We start from the raw sequence: 26,827 nt of genomic DNA, 5'->3' as shown, positions 1-26,827 counted from the left end.
AACTAATATTCTAAGCTCCAATTCAGATTTTAGAATGCAACAAATCAATGACTCGAGCTACTAAACATGTTATTCAAAACAAGAAATACACGTCGACAACAACTAGACTTAGGAGGAATTCCACGATATACGGTAAGCATAACATTATCCCACCTCTAGCGCTAATCCACGGCAGCGAGGAGTCGCAGATATCCCTGCCAAGCTAAGCCACAACCAGCACCAAGCCTCTCTAAGGATTTAAACAACAAAATCCATCAATAATCCAAAATTCAGCACTAAAGCTTAAATTCACATCAATCTCAATATCGATTTCACCTTCTGATCTCCAAATTAGGTGAGAAAAGGTCCCAACACCAGTGAACTATGATGGAGTATCACCTTCAAGTCCAAAACTCAACATCCTCCAAAGATCTAAATACAAAAATATCAAAATTGCATCAAAACCCTCAAATTTCAGCACTTAAGCTTAAATCCACCAACTACAATGTCAAAACTCACCTATCAATCCCTAAATCAACAATTCTGGTGAAGAACATTCATAAAACCAGTAGGGAAAAGTGGAGCAACTTCTTCTAATCGAAAATCCAGCTCTTTCCGAGAATTGGCCTATAAACAAATAAAGAAAATTCAATTTCGGGACCAAAACACTAGCAGCTCAGAAAAACACGAAATTGACTATACAAATCTCAATCAATTTCTGTCAAACAGGGTTCCACGAAATCTTCATGAAGTATTCTAACCAACAAATCAAATTTCGTGGCAAACGGAACCTCCTACGTCGCATACGAGCCAAAACGCCGAAGGTCGTTGCTGCAATTCTGCTGAAACTGCAGTCCTTTAGCTTCAAATTGTGGAAATGGAGTAATTTGGGAAGTTTAGAGGGATTGAAATGCAAGATAAGGGTTCACTGTGAACAAGGGAGGAAAAGAGCTCACAGGGTCGAGTTCCATCTATTTATAGGGAGTTAGAATGGTCAAATAAGTCACAGGAACAAAAGTTGCTAACCTGATAATCCTACAGAAACGGCCACTTTCGGGCGCCCAAAACTCCTTTCTGGGCGTTCGAAACCTCCAGGCTACATAATTGCTCCCCTTCGGTTCCTCCGCCCGCGGTGTGCTGTGCCCATATCCTGATCCGGTGGACCTCACCTACCACCAGCCACGTGTCAGCGCAAACGATATTCACGAAGTAAACTTTCGGACCCTCTTCTGGGCGCCCGAAACTAGGATCCGAATTGGCTTCCAATTCTGCTCAGTTCAGCACTCAAGTTCTGAGCGACCCAAACCCTGTTCTTGGAGCCCGAAAGGAGTAAAACTCCAGTTTTGCTCCTTTGAGTGCGCCAAGTCTATTTTTGCATCCATTTCGTGGAGAAACAACTCCGACTCAGTCCGACACTCACCAGATGTGTCGACCAGTCACTAATACTGTAGTCAATTCTATCCAAACCTCCGAAACACTACATAAAATATAGGCATAAGAAGTTTTAATACAAATGTGCAATTTTAGTTGTATTGTGTGTCTTATTCGCACTAACTTTAGTTTATATTAATATATACATGTTAATATATATTATTATCGGAATAATATCGGATTACAAATCCGATCTATTTCCGAATCCAAATACTTTTTAGCTAATATGGTATTGAAAATTTTGCATTCGACACATATCGCCATACGAATTCATATCCGAAAAAATGTTGATGCAGATTTAGTTTTGTCAAAAATCCGACCATATTTGACCGTTTTCATCCTTACTAGTACTCCACAAAAAAAAATAAAATAAAATAAAAAACCAAAACTAAAAGAAAATTAACTATTTACTTATGCTTCTTCAACATCCAAATTTTGAGTGTATATCTTACAATTTATCCATTCAAGAATTTAAACAATTTCTTCTAAGTTATTAGTGTTAAAAAAAAGATTTTTTTGTGGAGTACCATCTCATTATTATTCAAAATTTTTAAATTTACCCTTCTATTATCAAAATACCCTTCTAAACCCCAAACTAAAAGAAAATTAACTATTTACTTATGCTTCTTCAACATCCAAATTTTGAGTGTATATCTTACAATTTATCCATTCAAGAATTTAAACAATTTCTTCTAAGTTATTAGTGTTAAAAAAAAGATTTTTTTGCTTATAAACATCTCATTATTATTCAAAATTTTTAAATTTACCCTTCTATTATCAAAATACCCTTCTAAACCCCAAATTTCATTTATAAACCCTAGAGTTTTGGGGTACTTGAAGAGGTTTTTGGAAAACGATGAGGATATTTTGGTCAATCAGGAGTATATTTGATATTTTTGAAGTTTGGAAAGATATATTAAATATTATCTTTCAAAAAAATATAGTGATAAAACATATGCGAAGAGTTGGTTATTTTATGATAAAAATATAATATTTACACATAGTTATGATATACAAGGATTAGTGGTTTGTTTTATTTTGTAGAGTAAATCTTAGGTGCTGTTTAGTTTCTCGAGAAAATGTAAAAAAAAAATCAAAAAGATATTTTTCATAAAAAAAATTTTTTTTTTTCAATTTTGAATAACATGGTAGTCCAAATAACATTTCATAAAAATTATTATTTGGCCAATTAAAATCTTTTTGGAAAAGTTCGTGATTATTCCATAATAATAATAATAATAATAATAATAAAATAATAATGAAAAAAATATCCTCTCATGAAAACTTAATACGACCCCAATTTTCCCCCTTTTTCTTTTTTATGCGAGAGAGAGAGAGAGAGAGAGAGAGAGGGGGATGGTCCAGCCTTTGAAGAAGCGGATCACTTTCCGCGTAGGGAAGAAGTCGGCGCCGACGCCCGCCGAAGCGAGCGAGGAGGAGACCAAGACCAGGAAACCCGGCGACGAAAAAGAGGAGACGCCGGTTTCAGAAGTCGTCGCCGAAGCCCCACCCGTCGCCGACTCTCCCTCTCGCGACAACTCGCTCTCCTCCCCACGTTATGATAGTTCTCCGCCCCGCCTCCTCCCCGCGTTCGTCCTCCGCGAGGGCTCGCCCCCGCTCCCCCTCGCCGACTACGATCGCATCCGCGCCGAGGCCCCGCGCCTGCTCCGGGGCGGCGCGAGCACCTTCCTCCGCCCCCACCGCCTCCCCCGCGCCGGCGCAGCCCCGCCAACGGCGCCGGCGCCGGCGCCGGCGCCGGTCCCGACCCTCGACTTCGCCTACCCCCCGAAGCCCTCCTCCTTCGTCGTCGGCGGCGGGGGCGGCGATGCTGCGGCGGAGGCGGCGTCGAGCCCCCTCTTGGCGAATCCGACTCCCAAGTTCGCGTACCCGCCGAACCTGTTCTTGCCGCGGTTTCCGCTGCCGATGCTCTCCGCGGCGGACTGGAACGCCGAGGTGAGGAGGCAGCAGCTGCTCCTCGCGGCGGAGGAGGTGGAGGATAAGTCCCTCCTTGCGGAAAAGGTTCGGATTCGTCTCTCTCGATCCTTAACTATTTCTTCGAATCGTTCTTGATTGAGTTTCACAACCCTAAAAAATTTTGATGCTTCGATGTGGAGCTTCTTGTTTCTTGTTTAAATTTCCCATTGTGAGATATATTTCGTCGCAATTGTTGGCGGTGAACTATGGATTAAATTTTTTATTTTGATATTCAATCTCTCAATTTATATGCCTGCTTTAATGAATTTATAGTTGCGAGAATTGTATAAAGTATACTAATCGAATCGGTAAAGATAAACGATGTATTCAAATTTTGATGTTAAAGTATCATTAACCGACTCAAATCGGACGAAGTGAAAGGTTGGATAGTAAAATTAAAATTTTGTTGGAACTATAGTTTTTGTAAATATGTTGTTTGGTGCTATAAGTTAATGGGAATTCAATTCGTTCGGAAGGATTTGATGGGATTTCTCATAATACAAATAAAGACTTTGTACCAATAACCCCAAATACCCTTTCTCGAATTCGTCATAATATCTTCTTACCTGGTGATTGAGGATAGAGTGGAAAACATAATCATATTGAAACAATTTCTCACTTTTTACCAAGCAAAAAATCCAGATAAGAACTTCATTTCTAAGTGAATTCAATTGAAATCTTCTTGTCTGAGTTCCATTGAATTCTATTTAAATTTGATGCCAAACGGAGTGTTAATCTTCACAATTTATTATGATTCAAATAGCTCAATGCTCTGTTTTCAATTCAAATAATAATCTGGTTTGTCCTTTTGTATGATATTTTGATGTATTTTATCATCGTATGCATTAGTCAGAGTCTGATCCGGGAATGTGACTCAAAACAGAAAATTAATCATTAGCTGTTCACTTTAGTATAGCTGAAGATGATTTGAAAAACATAGAAATAAAAAAGAAAAACGGGTTTCCTGATTTCTAGTTATAGATTTGATTAAACGTTTATCGGAGCTGGACCAGAATTTCTCTCATGCTAAGAGTCTTTGAAAGCATGTTCGTTGTTTAAGCATTCTGAAAATTTCTTACACATATTTTGCTGCAGTAAACATCGTCAGCTATGACTTATGCTGCAGCTGCATGTACACTATGAATTACGAAATGAAACAAAAATTAATGCTGTATGCATCTTAACCTTTTAAACTTTTGTGCACTTGTCTTGGAAACTCGTTTATTGGAACATCACTGTATTGTCTTTCTTAATAAAGTCTTTACAAGCTTCTTCATGGTTCAGGCATATCGAATTATTAGATATGCCTTGCTTTCGTATGCATCGTCAGCTATGCTTTATCCGACAGGCTCATATATGCTCTGAAACATGAAATGAGACAAAAAAAATTTAAAAAAAAAATTAATTTTTCTTGCAAACTCAACATCCTTACCTCCATTCTTCATGCTTGTGCAACTATGAAACTTTATTTATTAAATGTTGCTTAATTCATCACATGATTGGGCTATGGAGAAAATAGCAACCATCAATATTTTAGATGCCTATGTGAATGTGGGAGAATTTTCGTGTCGCAGGAACCTATATTAGCTTTAGCTGCTGATTTCCCAGCTGACAATTTAGTCATACAGGAAAAGATCAAGGTTCGTTATGACTGACCTTCTCTCTATCTCTCTCCCATCACAAGTAGTTTTTCCTTAATTAGTTACTGGATTTCAGCTACAAAATGTGTCGACAACTAACTCATCGATCCAAAACAGATGCTCAATCATGCGTTCTCTTCCTTCAGACGAGTATGTGGAGATGGCAATTGTTTCTACCGGAGTTTCATCATTTCTTACCTGGTCAGGAGAATGAATTGCCTTTTCTGTTCGGTGGCTTCTGCTTTACAATAGAATCTAAGCCTTTCTTTGGAAGGCTTCCGAATTTAGAGATGGGATTTTGAGATATGTAAACAGGAGCAGATTGCTGAATCGCAAGATGAACGTGAGGTCTTTCGCATTTTTGAGCGTCTTGAAGAATTGAAAAAGGGCTATCTTACCTTTGGAGAGGATGAAGACAGATTTGACGATTGTTTCTCGGTAAGTTATTTCTGCAAACGCGTGCATTTTTATCATGCTCTAAATCAATGCCAATATGGTAGCATGAGTGATGTTTGCTTACGGAGTTATTTAGCATCAATCTGAAGTCTGAGAGGTTCTTAAATCTGAAGTAATTTGAATTAGCATTATCTGGGTGTTTGCTTTTTGCTTTTGGACCACTCTCTTGAGTCCGTCAGCCACTTCTACCCTTGTTTAAGTCTTTTTCTGCAATCTTTTGAAGAGAGTTCCTTGATCTTACGCTTACATTCTTACCATTGTCAAAGTCTCTTTCCACAATCTTTTTCTTTGAAGAGTTCCTCGATCTTACGCCATTTATTTTCACTCCGCGGTTCTGATCATTTTGACGATATTTTCAGCATGGAAATTTTAAGTACATTGGACACAGCTTTTTCTAGACACAGTATTCCCTATATTTCACCTATTGAGGCCAAGAAACAAACGAAAGCAAGTGAATCTGAGGGCTAACTTTAATGGTTTGTCCTGTCACAGATTACCATCATATAACCATTTGAATCATTTAAAGGAACTGTTTGAATAAAACAATGGAGCCTTGACAATCTGAAAATCGAAGCACCAGGGTGTAGCTATAAATTTTGGATGTAAAGCTCATTTTGACATTTCATTCTATTTGAAGTTCTAGAATTTTGTTTGCCAAAAGCTTAACTCCATTTGCCTGTAGAATATTGTTTTAAAAAACTTTTGAAATTCATAATAAGTGTTCATGAAGTATTAACTGTCTATATGCCTAGAACGCATCTGTTTTTTCCTTTTATTTTTGGAAAGATGCAAGAGGTCTTGATTTAAAAATGCTTTTTCTGAAAAAAAAAAACTATCTGAATTATTGGCCTGAATATCTTTGTGTGCAAAAAAAAAAAAAAACAATGATTGAATTTAAATTATAAGGAATAACTATTCTATCAGCTGTTTCCTTAACTAGATGGTGGTGCGATTATCACAAATTGTGCACAAGTTCCACATTTTTTTTTTTGAATCACTAGATTCAATTAACTGTAAAATCAACTTAAGGTGTCCTACTCTGTTTCATTTTTTTACTAATAATTGTCAAAATTTTCTTTCAGGACTTTCGCAATGAAGTCATAAATATTTTAGAAGAGAGACGAGCCGGTCTAAGGTGTGTATTATATTCCCTTTTGTTTTTAACTTCAAATAGTCTTTTTTGTTTTCTGCACCTTGTCATGGAAATGCTTTGATCTCTTATACTGCAGCTTGACAAAGCTACTGCAGGAAAATCTTGATGAGTATAAATCAGACAAAGGTAAGAAGCACACTGCAATGTTTTAAAGACATTGCTTATTATTTTTGCCAGTTCTTATTTTGGCATGGGCCCTTTTTTTTTCTGGTCAGTTTTGAGTTTCCTTAGATTGGTCACTTCTGTCGATATGCGCATGCGAGAAGAGCACTTCAGTCCATTTATTGTTGATGACACAAACCAGAAATCTATTAAGGAGGTCAGTAATACTACTACACGATTTAACTTCGTTTTGCCCAAGGAAAAGATGATGCTCATTATCTAGTTGTAAACATGAGCATGAGTTCAAATCGACGGCCGCTTCTGGATATAACACTCTTCTTATAACTTTTAGCTGAACATTTCTGTGAGTCTCTTTTGAGTTGAAAGTTAAACTTTGTTTCCAATTTCTATTCTGACCTCATTGTTTTAGTAATTAAGTACCTGAAGCATAACAGTTAAATCCTATGATGCACAAGAGCCTTCCGTATCACATCGGATACCGATACTCCGTGCGGTACATGCCCGATACGTGTCGAATACTTCACAAGAGCATCCGATAAGTTTGAAAATTCAGAAAAATACCAAATACTTGATGGATGCACATCATGCGCGAAGGTTACTTGTGAAATACGGGGGAGAGCTATTTTGCAGTTGGATGATATACTTGCACCACAAATTTGTGGTCGATAAAAACTAAAGATTATCATTTTTTGTCTGATTTATTTTGTTTCTTGATCAGAAAAGGCTGACTATAATTTTGTTTCTTAGTCAGAAAAAGTTGACTCTGTTTTTATCTTTCAACAAGTTAGCAGTTTATTGCTTTACATTAACTAATCATCTGAAACATTCTACACTTGTTTTAACATATATTGTCATATATAATAATAATATATATGATTAAAAATATTTTTTTTATTACCTCATCCCCAATGTATGGTATCCTAAGATTTTCACCATTCGTTGTGTCGCCATATCTGTATCATGTTGTATTCGTATCCCGTATTTGTGTTTGTATTGCAATTACGTTCTGTTAGTCTACCATCTGAAGAGATCACGATGCCAATTAAAGTTTAGCTTACACTTGAAACTCTGTGGCCAAGAGTGCAACTTGTGGGGCGAGTTTTTAGGGTTCAAACTCTGAGAACGAAACAATAATCATTGTTGAACTTCAGAGACAAAATTTGGAATTAACCCTTCTTTTTTATTCAGCCAAACCATCAAGCCGATGAAAGTGGCATTGATTATGTGCATCCCTTTTATATTTTGATTTATATGCTAATTCTGTAATTTTCCTGGTTTCGCTGGCAGTTCTGTGAGAATGAAGTCCTTCCCTTGGGCGTGTACGCCGATCACATGCAAGTCGTAGCGCTCTCCAATGCATTCTGCATCCCCATACGCGTGGTGTATCTAGACTCGTCCACAAGACCCGGGGGTGGATTCGGATTGACTCACCACGACTTCATCCCCGTCAAGTACGAAGACAAGTTCTCGGATTTGAGCTCTTTGATAGATGGCAGCAGCTCAAGCGGTAGCGCAAGCAGTAGCTCTTCTTCACTTCCACGTACGCCCGTTGTCGTCTTGCTGTTCAGGCCCGGCCATTATGACATCCTCTATCCAAAGTAATTCTTTCTCGTTGCTCACTGCGATGATCGTCGTCGAGTACCAGTAAATAGTTTTTTCCTTTCTTGTTTTGTTTTTCCTCCTCTCGTAAGGGTCACGAATATTCTTTTGAATGTAAAGTTCGGTGAGGCACGCACATACTCAAACTGTAGACAAAGCGATCATCAAATGAAATCTTCAAGCGATATAGTATGTTCATCCGACAATATGTTTTGACTGAATCTTTTCTTTAAGTTTGTAGATTATTTCTGTGAGATATTACCCCTCACTTCCGAACGATGATTCGGTCGATCTCCTCTCGTTGAGTTTATTCGAATCGACGCATAAACACAGGTTTGCAGCTTATTATTAATCTCATTATTTTGGCTTCTTAGGACTTAGAAAAGCATCCTTGCTATTTGTTTTGAGCTGAGACTTGGTGAATCAGAAGTTCTACTTGCCAAATATTTGACCCAAAAAGAGAACTGCAACTTGACTGAGAACAGAGAGCAATCCGAGTCAAAAGTTTTGAGTACTTCGCTGGAAACAACAGAATCACAAACTCCCTGCGCTCTAACAAATGCTGAGAATCAAAGTAGTTCTTTTCTCACAACAACGAACAAGCGGAAAAAGAGCTCTAAAAAAGTTTATGTCATGCTTTTAACTGTGGAGCAAATCATCTAGGCATTTGCCCAACTTTTTCCACATTAACAATCCAGTGAGATAGTCTATGGGGTTTGGTTGAAACAAAATAATAAAAATATTAATAAAGATAGAATAAACATTCAAAAGGAAATTTTCCCTTGAGGTAGCATTCCACTCTCCATGTCTCCAAAATAGATGCTATACACCACCAGCAGTTTCCAGATAATAAATTATTAAGTCTCCCAAAGACGATAATTCTTTAAATAAACAATTGCCATGTATCCTCTGCTCCAACCATGCAAATTTCTAAATTTATATCCAGTTGATTTCAGGAGGATTTTAATAAAATATTTCACAGTAACAAATGACTCTCATCCAATTCTTATTAAATAAAGTCATTTAGTAAAAAAAATCAATTGTTATTAGCTATACTTTATCAAATGATTCGAAAATTAAGGGTCAATTACTAGTACATATATCCCTACAAAACGGTTTCGAATCTGAACAACGAATTTCATTTCTAAGCAAAGTTGAGAATTCTTTCTCATCTGAATTCCATTAAATTCTATTTCGAATTTGGTGCCAAACAGAGTGTAAGATGAAGCAAACCACATATTGACCAAAGGGAGTATCAAGTAGACAAAAAGGACTGCATAATTGAACTAATTAATGATGTATCTATCATAAGCACACTGGGAAGTTTACTACCTTTTGAGCAATTTGAAAATATAAATTTGAACTCGATTGGAATGGACATCTTAGACATGCAAGGAATATAAACCACCGGATTGTTATTACAGGAAGCAAATAGTGGATGAGAAGGAAAACACAAGTAGTAACTTCCATTATATCACACAGTGCACAAGCTGTAATTTTGCATTCAAGATACATTATGATACAAACACAATCAGCTTCACATAAATGTTCCACTTCTTCCCAAATGGCAATCGAAAAAAAAAAGAAAGAAAAACTTTCGACGGAATGCTGGACACGTGAAAGCAGCACTGTAATTGCAAAGACCGATCAATCGGAGACACTTTTTTTTGTGCTACTGTTACAAGTACTTGATCAGAGCCCAAGCAATTACAGCCAAAATCACTATGGCAACGACGCATAAAAGCAAGCACATGCATGAACATCCCCCTTTTGTACGCTTATTTAGCACTGCCAGTCTCTTTTGCACCCTCTGCAATTCAAAATAGTTTTAGGTTTGTGACATTTAACAACATATTAGTGTAAAAAATTGCAGGAATGACTCAAAAGCTGGGTTTTTCAGAACAGTCATTAATCGAGATTATTTCAATATAATATCCAGATTATTTTCCAAGGGAATGCTATGATCAAGCAATATGAATATATCCAATGGATTGTTATCCATATATATTCTGTCCATACCCTAATATGATAGAATACTATCAGAAAACATCATCATGTGGATGCAAAATGGATGATTTTTAATTTGTAGCGGTTATAAATAACCTAGATTGCAACCGATCGCATGGATCTTCGAAATATTATTGTTGTAATTGTCGTTGTTGTTGTGTGTGTTTGTGTTAGGGTCATTGAAAATAATGTTGGTTTCATATGCTTATTATAATGAACACCTCATTGGTATCGATTTTGAAAGGAAGTGAATCCGAAATAAATAAAGCAAAACAAAAGGAAAAGAAGAAGAAGAAGAAGAAAACAAAACATCAAAGAGAACCACGACAGAAACCAGATCACCAGCTATTATAACAATAAAATAGATGCATCTAGATAATACAATAGATAACAAGGTAGATTGAACACCTGAAGTCGTGAATCTGTTACATCAACTTGTTGGTCCAAGTCATCCTGCATCAAGAGAAGAATGAGAGCAGTTAAGACAAAATGCAACTTAAGATTCACGAGATCAAGCCGACTGGTGTGATACTGACAATCAATCTCGTATGAAGGTCCAATTCTTCATTAACTGCTAGAGCAATATGTTTTGTGCTAATTACAGTTTGCTCCAACTTTTCAAGGCCCTCGTCTTGCTCTGTGTCAGAAAAAAAAAGCTTTTTAAGTATTAAAAAAAGAAGAAAAAAGGCTTAAATTTAGTAGGACTAGCAGGAACTTAGATTACCTTTCATTATCTGCCTCTGTAGACCAACAATACCACGATTGTCCAACCCTTGCACCCTGCTTATTTCGTCAGCTGCTTTTTTACTCGGCCCAAAGAGATCATCCCTAGATTCAAGGAAAAAGGTACCTTCCGGTTACTCAGCAGAAATTTTGTTTAGTGGTAATTATATATATATATATATATATATATATATATATATATATATATATATATATATATATATATAGCAATTCTTGCAAGGTTATCAATTTAGATACACATATATTAACATTTTTTGCATATACCCTTCAAAATTTGAATTTCTTACCGATATACCTTGTACTAAAAAAAATTTTCCTATCTTAAAAAATCTTAATGCAGAACATACTATGCATGCCCTATGAAGTGGATGTCGTCCAAGCTAAAGATAAATTTTGCAAGAATTGCACTATCATTGAGGGTATTGCAAGTTCAGATTTTACAGGGGTATACAAGTTAATAGATGAGTTTGAAAGTATATATGTAAAGGGTATTCGTTTTAATAAAATGCATTAAATTATAGATGCTCACCAAGTATAGTTAATACTAAACAACTAAACAACTAAGTTATTTAAAGCACAAATAAAAGACCAAAAACATATTGAGCAGAGTACAGGAAAAGAAACACCCTATCAGAAAATTACTATTACAGATGATTGATGCAAAATATATTCTGAAGTTTTGACCTCACCTGTTAGCAAAGTTTGACATGTTTAATGTCGAGGCCATCTGTTTTGCTTTAGATCTCAAAGTTGAAAGCATATCCTGGCGCTTATGCAGCTCCTTGTCACTTCTGCATAAATTGCAGGTTAATAGCATGTCAAAATAAATATGTACAGATGTTTTGACATTTAGGAAAGTAGACCACAGAATATCTGCCACGTAATTGCAAAAATGAAGAAAGACCTTTTTAAGTTATTTCTTAGCGAAGCTGCTAGAACCCCAAAAAAAAAAAAAAATGAGGATGAAAGTCCCATATCGGCGAGTAGGTTTTAACCACCCAGTCTCATTTGCATTTGGTAGAAACAGGGAAATATGGAAAAGAACATTTACCTGATACTACAATGATTAATGTTGAATTAATAGTTCCTTTTATTAGAAGAGATAGAGCTGCTATTATGAAAGCTAACAGTCAAATCTCTCTCATTGAAATAAGTAAATATTAATACTATGAAGAAGGCCAATGCTCCAGTGTGCCCCAAGGCCCTCAACCTTTTATTCTAATTTCAACTGTTACTCAACCTTCCAATTGTCACATCGGATCCCTAATCTCTTCAAAGTGTCACAAGACCCATCCTTCTGCATAAGTGCTACAATTCCCAACCATGATATTTATCTTTATTCCACTCCAGCGAAAATAACTGGCTGTGAAGCCTACTCAAACAGCAAGGCTGTTAACTTCTATTTCTTTTAGCCCACTAAACATGTATGATGGTGCTTAGATGTCTATTTCAATATAAGATTTTAGGAAAGGACCAAATATGTAAAACTCTCTCATAGCATAGGACATCAACTGTAATATTGAAAGCGTTTGATGCTGAATAGAACTCTACTAAGAGGATGGCGCTAAATGTAGATATGTTTCTCAAGCCCTTTCCCAACATCTTGACATCAGTTGGAGCACAAGTAATTAGAAGAGAAAAAAAATATCGTGAGATAGGAAAACATACATTGGCTGCTTTGTGGGAAGCTTGGACAATAGGGACTCCAAGCTATCTAGTCTAGTTCCGAGAATTGTGATCTTCCTTCTAATCGCAGAATTATGGCGTTGTGTATCTGGGCCTGATGGCGGCAAAGAGCCCCTTTCAGCAATCATAGCGCTGATGTCATCAGCAAGCCTTGAAGCCTCATTGAACTCTCTGATCCATGAATCTGGAGGTGACATGGCTGCAGAAAAAGCACAGTAACATTATCAAAGTAATATTACTTCTCTATGAAATCACAAACATCAGTAATCAACATCCCGAGTTCAGCATTCGGAAAAAATTTTGGTAGTTCGATGGGTTTGAAAGGGAAAAGAAAATATATGAGGGAGAGTAATTCAATGAATGAAGTGCAGATATATGGCAATAAATTATAGAGTAATTCAATGAATGAAGTGCAGATATATGGCAATAAATTATATAATAATGAATTTTCTATGCAAATCATTTTATCATGTTTCATTTTCAGCATAAAAATAGTTAAAGAATAACCTAATTTCGCCATATAATCAAAATTTCCTAGGATGATTTCAATAATCTCTAGATTGTTCATAGTTCTTGTGATTCTTCTCATCATCCATCAACAGATGAAGAATTCAGAAAAAAAAAAAATATTCATCTGGTAAAAGTTCGCACTCCATGAGATTTTCTTTTTTTTTTTTCCCGATAATACAGGAGAATTTTGTCACCGTGTTGGTAAGGATCCGAAACACAAATGAACAATTAGTTTTGTAGTTTAACAATTAAATAACTTTGTATGGCTATGATAACAGCAACACTAGATCCGAGATATTAGACCTGACGAACTGGAGAATATACCAATATAAAAAAGTCTAAAAACAAAAAGACGAAAAGGTAATAAACGAACAAGAATGCTACAAAGTTTCCACTATAATTCACATGACTAAAACACTAATTATCGGTGAAGCATAAGTTTTCTTAAACAATTGTATAAGGAACTTGGATTATTGCTTTGCAAAAGTTGCTACTTACTAGCTGTTCCCATTTCTTCCCCAAATGAACATATCACCGCTAATTGAATTTGGATCATAAATTCTTAGACAGTAGCTATACAACCTTCTTCATTTTCCTATATAGGATCTTGAACATTGATTATGTTTCCGTAGATTTATTTTAGTGGCCATTAGTTCAAATCTGCCACATTCTAAATGCTTAGCTTTTTTTTTTTTTTTTGAGGAAAAAATGCTAAGCTTATTTTTAATAATACTTTTATTAGTTCTTATTTATGGCGGGATTCCAAAAATATAAGCTAGAACTAAATTATTCCTCATCCCTTCAGCAATAATGTAAATGTCCTCTTTCCAAACTATTAGCTGCAATTCTTAACAAGAACCATCATTCCATTCCCTACCTGGCTTCTCAATCGATCCCAAGAGAAACACAATCACAGAAATAAGGAGAACCCAAGTATCAGAACTCTATATAAATCTGATCAGATCAACAAATAAATTAGGAAAAAAACAAAAGATTAAACCTATAAAACGTAGTACCGAAGGCAATGACAAGCAATCTATCCTCGAGATCTATAGAAACAGAAGCGCACAAAAGTAAATACTTCACCTATAGAAACATAAGCGAACAACTAGCCAACTGATAATAAATAAGCTAGCAAACAAATAGATCACCTAATTATAGTGGCAAATCAAATCATTTAGATTAAAGACAATGACTTAAATTTAGATCGCGCAAAAGTTACATTTTTCACAAACAGTAAAACTCTTTCTACACCAACCAACATCACCATAATGACAGGGTATTGAGCTAAAAGATAAGCATTAGTGTCATAAACCACACACAGATGTCATAATTCCTCAAACAAATTAAGAAGCAGATCTAAGATATCACATAAGAGCTCTATTTCACATTAAAAATGGAAAATTCAAAGCAAATAACAAAAAGCGCCTATTTTTAATATCCAATTAACCAAAGGCAATAAATAATCTCGTTTCCAACAAAAAAATCGAAAAGATAACACATTAAAAAAAGGAAGACCCTAACACGCCAAATAAGTCCCCAAAAATCCATCATAATTCAACTAAGCTTATGAAAATCTATGAAATCAAAATGATAAACCTAAAAGGCAACGCTAAATCAACTACATGATCGCAAAATTAAACCTTAATTTTCTCCATACCCAAGTTAAATTGCATAAGAAATCATACCTATGATCACGAAATCAAACCCTAATTTTCTCCATAACCTGCTCGAATTGCTCAAAAGATCATGCTACGGCCACTAAACTAAACCCAAAATTTCTCCATAAGCAACTCAAATCGCTAAGAAAATAAAATCAAACCTATGATCGCTATGATCTTCTCCATAATCAACTCAAATTGCGAAAGAAAACATACCAACGATCGCGAAATTAAACAATAATTTTCCCCATAATCAGACTAAATTCGCACAAAGATCATACCTGATTCGAAATCGGATTAGGAGAAGAGCCCTAGAGATCAAAGCGCGGAGAAATGTCGACGAGATCGGGGGCACTTCGATCTCGCACTCCGCACCGCACCTTCCCGAGAAACACGCACAGGGGAAGAGAATAAAAGGGAACATATCTTAATTGGGGAATTTTGCACTTTTATCCTTACAGTTATAATAATTACAAGAACGGGAATGGTCCAATAGTGTGAACAAAAATGCTAAGATTGTACAGTAGTAAAAGAAAAAGAAAAAAAATAAAAAAAAGGTTATTTACACCATAAGCAATGTTAGGATTATTACAAGAGTTGTGTTACCGGAACAACCCTATAAGAGGTGCACATCCTACAACCTGAAGATCCAAGGGCTGAGATTAATATAATTTTTTTAAAAAAAATTTGATATTTCATTCTGCCCTTTCTTTTTCCTACACTTTTCCTCTTTCCCTCTTTTCCTCCCGGACATCCTCTGCCCGCTCCCTCCTCTTTTCTCCATCTCTACATCCTCTCTCTCGTTTTCTTCATCCTTAGCCCATTTTTCGGCGAACTCATGTAGTATGGTCATCCTCACAGTCTCTTTCTCTATTTTCAGCTGGAGTTGTAGAGCTGCGATTCTTAGCCCTATCCGGACGTACGCCCCACACGAATGCAGCAGTGAGTAACTTGTAATTTTTTCCTTTAATTTGAACGCATTTTTTTCATTTGAACTAATTAAAAAATTCATTGCTTCATTTAAACTCATTGATTCACTTAATTTTTCAATATTTTGTAATATTTTTGAGTAAATTATTAATTTTTAATTATGGTGAATTCTTTCACTATTTTTTCACTGATTTGGACTATGATTTACTAGTTAACAGATGATGTATTTTTATTATAATTGTGTTTTATTGAAAATTTTCTATACTTAATAATATTTTGTATTAATAGGATTTTTTTTGCTTGAGTAGATAGATGTATAGGTCATTAATTACTATTTTTCTGAATTTGGTTAAGTTTAATTTTGTTTCAGCTGTAGCATTTTTTCTCCATAATTTCGTATTCAAGTCTCTCTATTACAGTGATAGAAAGTGTAGCAAACTAACTCTTAAAACCACATAGCACCGTTCTATCAAGCCATAAGAGAATATACTAGTAATTAATACATATTTTCTATACATTTTTGCTATTCAAACGAAATCAAACTTAATCATATGCGTAATTTGTATATTTGTAATGAATACAGTTTTCTATCCTAAACCAAACAAAATTTTATGAAATGCATGGAGTATAGGTGTGTGACTGTGAAAGCAACTTTTAAACCCTAAACCCTAATTCTAACCGTAAACCCTTTATTTTTATAAATGCAACCAAAAATAAAATATACCAGCAGTGTTCTAAAATATAATGAATCAGCTAGTCGGTGACGAAGTCCGCAGCACGTAAAGACAAATCGAAGCTGGAACTCTAAACCCTCAAAATATAAATTTTATATTAAATAAAAAATTGAGAATAAAAGATTATAAGAATTAAAATAATCCTCTGTTTGAGTTGAGTCCTCTATTTAGGTTGTAGCCAATAGCTCCGAAATCGTTTCCAATTTCGGACGCCCACGAGCGAATGAATGAGTGACAGGTACTGGGATAGACAGGAGAGCGGTGTGGACCGTCGTACAAGCGATTGAGAGGTGACCTCCTACTAATAGAGAGAGGCAAGGGCGAGAGACAGCTCCGAGACGGCTTGGAACAGGAGCTTCTACCGAGCGCGACAATGTATGGAACGAGGGCCCTCCCTGCTGACCTTATGCCCGATGGAGGGACCTGTGACCAAGAGAGAAAGGAGAGCGCGAGAGCGAGAGAGAAGCGAGGGCGCGAGAGAGAGTGAGAGCGATATTTCGGTGCGAGAGACAGAGAAAGAGAGCGAGAGTGATACTTCGGTGCGAGAGACAGAGAAAGAGAGAGTAGTAGTGCTACCGAGCGCGACAATGTATGGAACGAGAGCCCTCCCTGCTGACCTTCTGCCCGATGGAGGGACCTGTGAGCAAGAGAGAGAGGAGAGCGCAAGAGCGAGAGAGATGCGAGAGTGCGAGAGAGAGTGAGAGCGATATTTCGGTGCGAGAGAGAGAAAGAGAGCGAGAGCGATACTTCGGTGCGAGAGACAGAAAAAGAGAGAGTAGTAGTTCTACCGAGCGCGACAATGTATGGAACGAGGGCCCTCCCTGCTGACCTTCTGCCCTATAGAGGGACTTGTGAGCAAGAGAGAGAGAGGAGAGCGCGAGAGCGAGAGAGAGGCGAGGGCGCGAGAGAGAGTGAGAGCGATATTTCGATGCGAGAGACAGAGAAAGAGAGCGAGAGCGATACTTCGGTGCGAGAAACATAGAAAGAGAGAGTAGTAGGGCTTCGATTTGGAAAAAAAGGGTGAGCTTATACCCTCTTTTAGTCAATACTTAATCTCACCCATTGGATCTTCAGGTTGTAGGATATACACCAACAAGAGGGTGTCCAGGTAGACTTTTCCTTATTATAACCTACTCTTTGAATTGCAATCTTTCAGCATGACCATCCAGAGGCCAAATTTTACAAACTAGTACTTTTCATTTTTTTATTTTTTTATTTTTATAATACTAAAATCTAAAAGCAACCTTAGGTGGGAGAAGAGGAATGTATTATTTCCAACCATTTTATATGGTAGACTTAGCATTTCTCTATTTTTCTAATTTTTAATTAGGCCTCTAATTTTTTATTAATTAAATTTGTAATTTTTACAAAATTTTTTTAATACTGATTTCGGCCATCTACATTATCATTATAATTAACAAAAGTTACTGTTTCGATGCTAATATTGCGCCTTAGCGTAATTTTTGAAAAAAATTCCACCTAAGATGCATGGGAAGAGTGCAAGTAAAAATATATGAAGACCCCCTCAACTCTATGCATATTTGAAATGAGGTCCTCAACTTCAATATTTTTTTTATTACGACCTCTTTAATTACTAGTTTTTAGATTTAAAATGATTTTAGTAGAGAGAGAGAGAGAGAGATTTTATTAAATTCATGAATAATTGTAAGAAAGTTAATAATTTTAATTATTTCTTAGCAAATAAAATTGGACCAATGAACTGTTAAAATTGATAGAATCATTAAATTTCATAAATTTTTTAATCTAAATAAGTATAAAAACTAATATTGTAAACTTGTAAATAGCTCCTTGACTAACCAAATGCCAACATATATTGACTTAAAAAGACTCTTCTTGGTATATATACCTTTCATTACTCTTATTAAATTAGTGAACTAAATTTAGTAAGAAAAATCGGAACAACATTAGGCAATCTAGATAAGACGACGAAAATAGATGAAGCTCAATTCGATCACCACGATTGAACCATTTATAAGCGGTCAAGTTTAGAGATATACATGATATTTTAGAAGGATACATATATGATATATTTACAATTATACTTTAATTAATGCTCTCTGCACACTCAAAAAGTGGGTGTAAATCTTACACCCCATTTATTTTATTAGGTGGGGTTACTCCAGCAGTCATCTCGATATGACCGGCTGAATCACCCATCTATTAGATGGGCGGAGTGTAAGACATACACCCCAAAAAGAGTATATAAATAGTATACATATCCATTAGATGGGTGGAATGTAAAATATACATTTCGATTGTAGTGTATATATAATTTCTAATCTTTAACATGAAAAGAAATGGTAATTCTGACAAGAAAAAGAGAGGTTATAATTCTACGCAACGGCCTTAAAATTTATCCTGTCTTTTTTGAGTTTTTAGTAATAATAAAATATTTTGAGTTATCAAATAATAATATATTCACATGATGTTAGCATTGAACTAGAAAACGAAACAACCCAGCATTTTACGCATTGACTCCCATACTCTCCTACATTAAAAATTATGTCAACATAGTTTACCATTGTCTCAAATAGACCCAATATTTGGGAATAATAGGTTGAATTCAATTGCAAAACATCACCTATTATGAGATGGCATGTCATATTATTTTGCATCGCGGCGTATATCTAATTTACAATTTAGAAAATAGATATAAAATTTGAGATAGATGATCTAGTGTAACCTCTACTAATACTATCAAAGTTGATAGTTTGTTGAACAATTTTATTCTGTTTATATGATTCAAGTACATTAAATATAACGAAATTCATCTACAAACTTACTTTCAGAAAGTTTTTCAGCTAAACTTGACAAGAATTCCAAAAACGATAAAGTGCAAAATGAAAAATTGATACAATTTTTATCTAATTGATACGGAGGCAAAGGCTTACCGAAAAACTCAGTGACGAAGTTTACTGTTTATATATCCAGCAGAAAATATAGAATCTCAGATCACAATTATCAACTGTGAATATATCTTTACCATTAACTAAAAGATACAACACTACTATCTACATCTGTTTAGTCGACAACCATTCATATTTATGAACAAGGCAACTGCTTAGAGAAAGCTCCAAATCGAATTCACAATCTAGTACTAGCTTCTAAATGCGCATAAAATCTCTGCATCCTTGAAATCTTTCTTAGTAAGAAGAGTTCATATTTACAATTTTGTTGAAAAGTGGAGAAGAATTTACATTCGACAAAAGAATCCAACAATCAATTGAATACCAACCGTCATTCGATCTACTATTCAAAATTTACTAGCAAACATGTATTGGAAATATCTCATGAAGTCTTCTCCCTAGGATAGATAATGTCATACTGACCGGGCCTGTAAAGTAGGGTCACAGTGAGCACTTGGCGTCGACCCATTGGAGAAGAGCTTTCGCTTGCGCTTGATCCATCCTTGGTAGGACCACTTCCAGGAGCCGGAACATTACTAACATCTTTGGTCCCATTTCTTGGAGAGAGAACGTAATCCGGTCCTACTTTGCCAGACGAAAAGGATGTATCGAGACTCACTACATGTATCGGAACGCCGAACGCATTCGCGAGAGCGGTGGCATGGATAATATCGGCGTCCTTTCCCATCTGGACAACTTCCTCCTTGCAGTACTGTTAGCAAATCAACAATGCCAGAAAGAAGTTAAAGAAAATGGTTGGATATATAGTTCGAACAGCTAAAAAGTTTTTGCTGATTTGCATTAGTTAGAATGCGGTCGCAGTCCGAACATCAATAATTGTTTTGTGCTCCATCTCGCCCAAAAATGGCCAGTAGAACTCCTCATTCTTGCGAATCTCAATAGAAGTGACCAATCTGAGGAAAGTCAAAACTGATAAAAAATAGGAAGATAAATTAATTATCTGGAATTAAATGATGGCAGGAAGGAAAAAAAAAAAAAAGAGAATAACTGAATCATATTCCTCACTCGCATTTGTTTCTATCACTTTCTGACTTCTCTCCAACAGCTCTCGAATAGTTAAACTACAGATGGAACAGTTGAATATATAATAATAGAAAAGAAAACAATTGAACAGCTCCTAAACAACAGGGATCTGAATGTGTATACATCTCATTTGCTGATCTCCCTCCACAAATTTTTCTCAGCAAAGAAGCAAACACCTGAAAGCAAAAAAAAAATAGAAAAGCATCAGACAGAAGAACAAAAGACCAAAGAAGAAGAAAACAACCCCAATTTGAGAAACCATCCACATATGATATATTTAAACCTCCGGTCCAAATGATCTACTTTTATAGGTGTCTTTTTTCTTTTCTTTTTGTGACATTGGGAAAAAAGAATTCGAGTTCATCATATAAAAGCTTAGTTCTCTAGAAAATCTATTGAATTTTATTAAAATTATAATAGGAACTTGAATCAAGAGCTCACTGTGATCAGCAGTGATATATGCACTGTAAATTAAGTTGATTCCATGAAAAGCAATTGCCCATATAGAAAACTCTGCACTGGGAAAATTTCTTGTCAAAAGAGCAGCTGAAACACTACAATTGCACATCAAGAGAACAGCCTAATGGCTTGTTTTGACGCTTCAACATTTAACACATATTACATGTTCTTTTGTTTCAAATAGTTTGATCCCATAACACGATTTCCCATCACCTATCAGTTATTTTGGGTTACAACCCCGCTTCCAACTTAGGACCTAACACGCCTCTTGAAGTCTAACCCAGTCCAGAAGCTAAAGCCACTAGATTTGACACGAGCAGAATACATGAATCTCCACTCTCTCAATCACTAAATGTGAGGAGAAACCTGCAAATTGGTGCCAACATGCGAAACACAGACACTTCAAAAATGCCTGTGCCCTTGTCATGTCCATGTGGGACAAGTTACCTAGGCTGACACAGGGAAAATGTTTGTTACTAGTCCATTATATGTCAACTATCCTCCACCCTAATATCACATGTCGATCGCATGTTTGTTGCATGCTAGGCACACAGATACAGACAAAGGACAAGGGACTAAAGAGCACGCACAGTCGACTCATTCAACTTTGAAAATATAGGATACAGACAACGCGCTGAAATTGTTAATGATAATATTAAGTTTGAAAATATTAATTTTCAGAAGAAAAAGTGTCGAACTAAATACATTCTCATTACGTTTCTAAAAGAAATAACATTTTCATAATAATTTCTTCACTTATCAAAAGAAATTGATATTCCTGATTTGACAAATATATAAAACAAAATAATAACTATATTAGGTTTAATTAATTATAATAATGGATGTCCTTGATCCTGAGGGCATATGCAACAGACATGCTATGGAACATGTTGAATGAGGAGGACAAACAGACATGTTATGGGCATGACACAACTTAAAAACACAAATTGAACATGTCAGATATGTGTTGGTAGTGTCTTGCTATCGTAGGATATGTATCTGGCACAAAACATCCTGAACACAACTGAAATATATGTGTTTCCTAGGTTGCTTGTCCCTCATGATCAAGTATATTTCTTTCAAGTTCAAAGTGTGTTGATGACATATTAAACATAAGATGTGAAAGGATAAAGTCATCGATTTTTTGCTCTTTTCGATCTAGTACTTCAAGTGCCAGGTGATACAAATATTTTTCCTTCTATTGTGACCATTCCATTGAATCCAAGATATATTCCAAATTCTCAACTGGTACAATTTTTCAATTTTTATCTGTACGGAAGTCCAATTGATTTCTATAGATTATAAAGCAACAATAATAATGTCATTTCTTTAAAAAAAATGACAATAATAAGAAGAATGTTCTAGATAAGGATTTTTTTAAAACACAAATAATTAAGCTTATTCTTTTAGGGATTTTTTTTTTTTAAAGAACAATATGCTATTCATTTGCCATGTCCAGATCATGCCATGTGCTAATGCTTTCAAAGTTGATCATCTCCTGCAGCTTAGTCATGTAACATTCTGTGGCCCATGCCCTTGTCCATCTAAACTAGGTGCCAACTACTACAACGCTGACCAGGAGAACAATTGCACCCCGGATCACAACAATTTCCTTTCTTCCTCAATCTTCATAAAAGATTCTTGCACTTTGTTTTCAACTGGAAATGATAGATAATAATATTTTAATAGCATAGAACCTTGTATAGGACTTGAAAAGCTGAGCCGTTCTACCACGTTTAGATTTGAATAGACATGAAAAAGCTAGTCGAAGTCACAGAGCAAGTAAAAGCACTCCATTATCTAAATAGCACTCCATTATCTAAATTCCAAGCCCAAATTAAAAGCCAAAGTTGTTAGGTTTGGGCTCAATAGGATATATTAATCCTTCACTCTCTTAATTACATTCCAATGTGGGATAAAACCTATCACACTCAAACTCCTATGTCACCTAATTGGTAGTTCTGTGTACACACGTTAAATAATCTTTTCTGAGTTTGTTGTGCATGAGCATTTCCTTCACTTGCAAAACTATTCTGATTTTGATTTTCATTTCTGGCATCCCAACGATGATGAGGGAGAATTATATGAATTCTTAAGGTATCAGAATAGGGAGTGCACAGTAAGCACGAGAAATAGGGTGGATTGAAATCATAATTTAAGTTTGACCCTGGTCACAATTACATCCCTAAAGCTTCATTTTAACGATATAAACCATGAAGTTCATCTAGCGTAATAGTTAAATCCTTTCAAAATCCGCTGTCTAAAAGAGATGTTGAATCAACATAATCAATAGAGTTTGCTGACATGACATTGTTTTTTCTTTTTCTTTTTTGTTGAGACTAGCACTAGCATTGATGTGGTTAACATGATGACATTTTAGAAGGTAGACTAAAAGAAGGGACCATGCCAGTTAAACTTTGAGAATTAATTTGCTAAAATTGAAGCTCTAAGAATGTAGTTGAAATCAAGCTCAAATTTAAGGGACTAGTTTGTAACCAATTCAAAGAAATAATATGCCCAAATGCTAGGTTATAAAACAACAACTGTTTATAAATCGGATTAAGGAAGAAGCAATTACGCGAGAGAGATCAGAAACGGTTCCTCCATCCTCTCCAAGACTAACACAATCCAATTTCCATTGTTCGAGAAGTGCAAACAGCCGACAAACCTCATCTTCATCTTGCCTTTCGACAATCTGTTCCTGTTATACATGTTGCAACTTAGTCTACATGAGCAGAGAAGCCAAAGAAAACTAACATATTGAGTGTTGAAACCCAGAATTCACCAAGTAGGAAAATATGAAACTTCGATAGAAACAATTGCCATCTCCACATATTCGTCTGAAGGAAGCATATTTTTCATCAAGTAGCTGTTCCATAGAATCATTTTAGTTATAAATGAAACTCAAATCAAACCCCTGAAAAGGATAATTGATTCAAGTTAAAATGGTTATGAGTAGTTAACCTTAATTTTCTTCTGTATCATAGTGCTCTCTGATGGGTAGTCAGAAGCTAATGCTGAGATAGGTTCCTGGAACATATTAAAAGAGAAAAACCAGCGAGCTGCTTGTGAAAACTTCTCAACTAAGACTAATATCAGGATAGAAGGTAAGCAACCGTTACATTCAACTCCAGAGGAACTAGAGACCTACCTGAAAAACTTGACAAATAGACAAAACGTGTGCAACCATTCAAACTGCATTTGGCCCTAGTAGAAGATGGCAATCCTCTAATCTTTTGGTTACTAATCCATAAGGCACTAAATTGCATTTGAACTATGCATGAATGGCAACAAATACTTAGCTTTAGATGAAAGAAACAAAAGTGAGTTCCTTATGCTATCAATCAGAATAATATAAAAAAGACGCAAAAAAAAAAAAAAATCAATCTCACGTTACTAACTTGAACCAGAGCAGCTAGATATTTAACTTCAAGTGCATGTGCGTACGCTGAGTACATTTGGAAATATGCTACTTCCAACATTTTGGCCCTTGGATCACCGGGGTTTACTATTTGGTGGTGGTTTTATTATCGATCCAAAGGCCCAAAAGTTGGAAGTTGCAACTTCCGAAAGCACCCTAGCTGGACTTTATATATATATATAGAGCTAGGTTGGTATACTATCGGTAGCACGGAGGCTACTATACTCTTATGAGTACGATCGTATTCATACTCATAAGTTGTTTTCGATGATAGAGCTTCCGAATCGACAATCCAGACCGTTAAACATTATCTAGAGCATTTAAAACTTCTAAAAATCAGATTTTATAATTTTTCGATATTATTTACCTTATGATCAATAGCTCACAAAATTGACAATTTTTAATGACCGATATGTGATATTTGCTAGTTTAACGGTGTAAAAGAATCGGAATAGCTTGAATCTTTGATAGAAAATTCTATTCATTACCTAGATAAATATCAATAACCCCGATCTTAAATTGAAGGATCCAATCATCCATTTTTAGGACGTCGTTCGATTTTGACCGTTTATTTTATATCCGCTTGATGGACTTCATAATGATTTCGAAATATTACGAAATTTATTTTCTAGAAGTTTCAAATACTCTAGATCATATTTAACAGTGTGGATCGTCGATTCGGAAACTCCAACATCGAAAACAACTTATGAGTACGAAGGGCTCTATACTCATAAGAGTATAGTAGCGTAGTAGCCCTATCCTATATATATATATATATATATATATATATATATATATCGGTAGCACGGAGGCCTCCGTGCTACCAAGTTGTTTTCAATGATGCGGCTTCCAAATCGACGATCGGCTCCGTTAGACTTGATCTATAGTATTAAAAGTATTTGAAAACTAAATTTCATAATTTTTCAGCATCATTTGACTAGTGATCAAAAGGTCTCAAATTTGTCAATTTTAATGGTAGATGTGATATGTTTGTGAATTTAACGGTGTAAAACAATCCAAATCTAATGAAATTTTTATAGAAAATTCTTTTCACTATTTAAAATAAGATCAGTACCTCTAATCTTAAATTCAAGTCTTTTATCATCATTTTTTATGAGATTTTTATTTTCAACCGTTCATTTTTAGACTACTCATTTGATAGGTAAATGATGTCGAAAAATTATGAAATTTAGTTTCCAAGTACTTTCAATAGTGTAGATTAAGTCTAACGAAGCCGATCGTCGTTTTGGAAGCCGCATCATTGAAAACAACTTGGTAGCACGGAGACCTCCGTGCTACCGATAGTATACCAGCCTAGCTCTCTCTCTCTCTCTCTCTCTCTCTCTCTCTCTATATATATATATATATATATATATATATATCGAGTCCGGCTGGGATACTATTGATAGCACTAAGCACTTAGTGTTACCGAGTTTTCCATCGTTAGATTTAACCTTTTGACTCTTTTCACCCGTTAGATTATACTATTCAACCAACAACTTACTAAACCCTAGGTGGCTCACATCATCCTAACCGTACATTCCTTCATCCAAGGGCCGAAAACCTAACAGCACCGATAGCTTGGTGCTATTGGTAGTATTCCAGCCTAGTTCTATACCGTACATTCCTTCATCCAAGGGCCGAAAACCTAATAGCACCGATAGCTTGGTGCTATTGGTAGTATTCCAGCCTAGTTCTATACCGTACATTCCTTCATCCAAGGGCCGAAAACCTAATAGCACCGATAGCTTGGTACTATTGGTAAGTATTCCAACCTAGTTCTCTATATATATACATATATAGATATATATATATATATATATATATATATATAGAGAGAGAGAGAGAGAGCTAGACTAGTATACTATCGGTAGCACTGAGGCCTCCGTGCTACCAAGTTGTTTTCAATGATGCGGCTTCCAAATCGACGATTGGCTCCGTTAGGCTTGATCTACATTATTAAAAGTATTTGGAAACTAAATTTCATAATTTTTCGACATCATTTGGCTAGTGATCAAAAGGTCTCAAAATTGACAATTTTAATGGTAGATGTGATGCGTTTGTGAATTTAACGGTGTAAAACAATCCAAATCTGATGAAATTTTTATAGAAAATTCTTTTCACCATTTAGAGTAAGATCAGTACCTCTGATCTTAAATTCAAGTCTTTTATCATCATTTTTTATAAAATTTTTATTTTCAGCCGTTCATTTTTAGACTACTTGTTTGATAGGTAAATGATGCCGAAAAATTATAAAAATTAATTTTCAAATACTTTAAATAGTATAGATCAAGTCTAACGGAGCCGATCGTCGATTTGGAAGCCGCATCATTGAAAACAACTTGGTAG

General features: G+C 35.6%; 3 protein-coding genes across 4 annotated transcripts in view; 1 reads left to right on the top strand and 2 right to left on the bottom strand.

Annotated features, from left to right (window-relative positions):
* Window positions 2,740-8,563, top strand: LOC109723481 (ubiquitin thioesterase otubain-like). Of its 2 annotated transcripts, XM_020251862.1 has the most exons (8): window positions 2,740-3,429; window positions 4,959-5,024; window positions 5,142-5,225; window positions 5,340-5,462; window positions 6,563-6,615; window positions 6,710-6,759; window positions 6,849-6,952; window positions 8,044-8,563. In XM_020251862.1, the coding sequence occupies exons 1-8, from the start codon at window positions 2,767-2,769 to the stop codon at window positions 8,356-8,358; spliced, it is 1,458 nt and encodes a 485-aa protein (XP_020107451.1). In that variant the 5' UTR covers window positions 2,740-2,766; the 3' UTR covers window positions 8,359-8,563. The 2 variants fall into 2 exon arrangements, with proteins under 2 accessions (XP_020107451.1, XP_020107452.1); XM_020251863.1 differs by lacking the exon at window positions 6,849-6,952 and having other exon boundaries at window positions 8,044-8,187.
* Window positions 9,791-15,390, bottom strand: LOC109723551 (syntaxin-52-like). Its single transcript, XM_020251975.1, has 7 exons — window positions 15,245-15,390; window positions 12,775-12,991; window positions 11,796-11,897; window positions 11,087-11,190; window positions 10,899-10,999; window positions 10,771-10,815; window positions 9,791-10,165 (listed from the first exon to the last, which is right to left on the bottom strand). The coding sequence occupies exons 2-7, from the start codon at window positions 12,987-12,989 to the stop codon at window positions 10,034-10,036; spliced, it is 699 nt and encodes a 232-aa protein (XP_020107564.1). The 5' UTR covers window positions 12,990-12,991; window positions 15,245-15,390; the 3' UTR covers window positions 9,791-10,033.
* LOC109722719 overlaps window positions 20,396-26,827 on the bottom strand; it is a 19,284-nt gene continuing 12,852 nt past the window's right edge. The window contains exons 21-23 of the mRNA XM_020250835.1: window positions 23,636-23,758; window positions 20,581-20,774; window positions 20,396-20,484 (exon numbers count right to left, since the gene is read on the bottom strand). Coding sequence (XP_020106424.1) covers window positions 23,733-23,758 — 26 coding nt within the window. The 3' untranslated portion in view covers window positions 20,396-20,484; window positions 20,581-20,774; window positions 23,636-23,732. The remainder of the gene's footprint in view (window positions 20,485-20,580; window positions 20,775-23,635; window positions 23,759-26,827) is intronic.

Source organism: Ananas comosus, linkage group 17 (genome assembly GCF_001540865.1).
Source record: "Ananas comosus cultivar F153 linkage group 17, ASM154086v1, whole genome shotgun sequence".
Taxonomy (NCBI): Eukaryota; Viridiplantae; Streptophyta; class Magnoliopsida; order Poales; family Bromeliaceae; genus Ananas; species Ananas comosus.
This window is presented reverse-complemented; position numbering and strand designations above follow the sequence as displayed.

What these genes read in the sequence shown, in the direction of transcription:
- LOC109723481 (XM_020251862.1), top strand. Translation starts at nt 2,767, where the DNA reads ATGGTCCAGCCTTTGAAGAAGCGGATCACTTTCCGCGTAGGGAAGAAG. An exon ending in GATTTGACGATTGTTTCTCG is followed by an intron (nt 5,463 to 6,562) that starts GTAAGTTATTTC and finishes ATTTTCTTTCAG; the next exon opens with GACTTTCGCAATGAAGTCAT. An exon ending in GAGAGACGAGCCGGTCTAAG is followed by an intron (nt 6,616 to 6,709) that starts GTGTGTATTATA and finishes CTTATACTGCAG; the next exon opens with CTTGACAAAGCTACTGCAGG.
- LOC109723551 (XM_020251975.1), bottom strand. Translation starts at nt 12,989, where the DNA reads ATGTCACCTCCAGATTCATGGATCAGAGAGTTCAATGAGGCTTCAAGG. An exon ending in ACAGAGGCAGATAATGAAAG is followed by an intron (nt 11,000 to 11,086) that starts GTAATCTAAGTT and finishes TTTCTGACACAG; the next exon opens with AGCAAGACGAGGGCCTTGAA. An exon ending in TAACAGATTCACGACTTCAG is followed by an intron (nt 10,166 to 10,770) that starts GTGTTCAATCTA and finishes TTTGAATTGCAG; the next exon opens with AGGGTGCAAAAGAGACTGGC.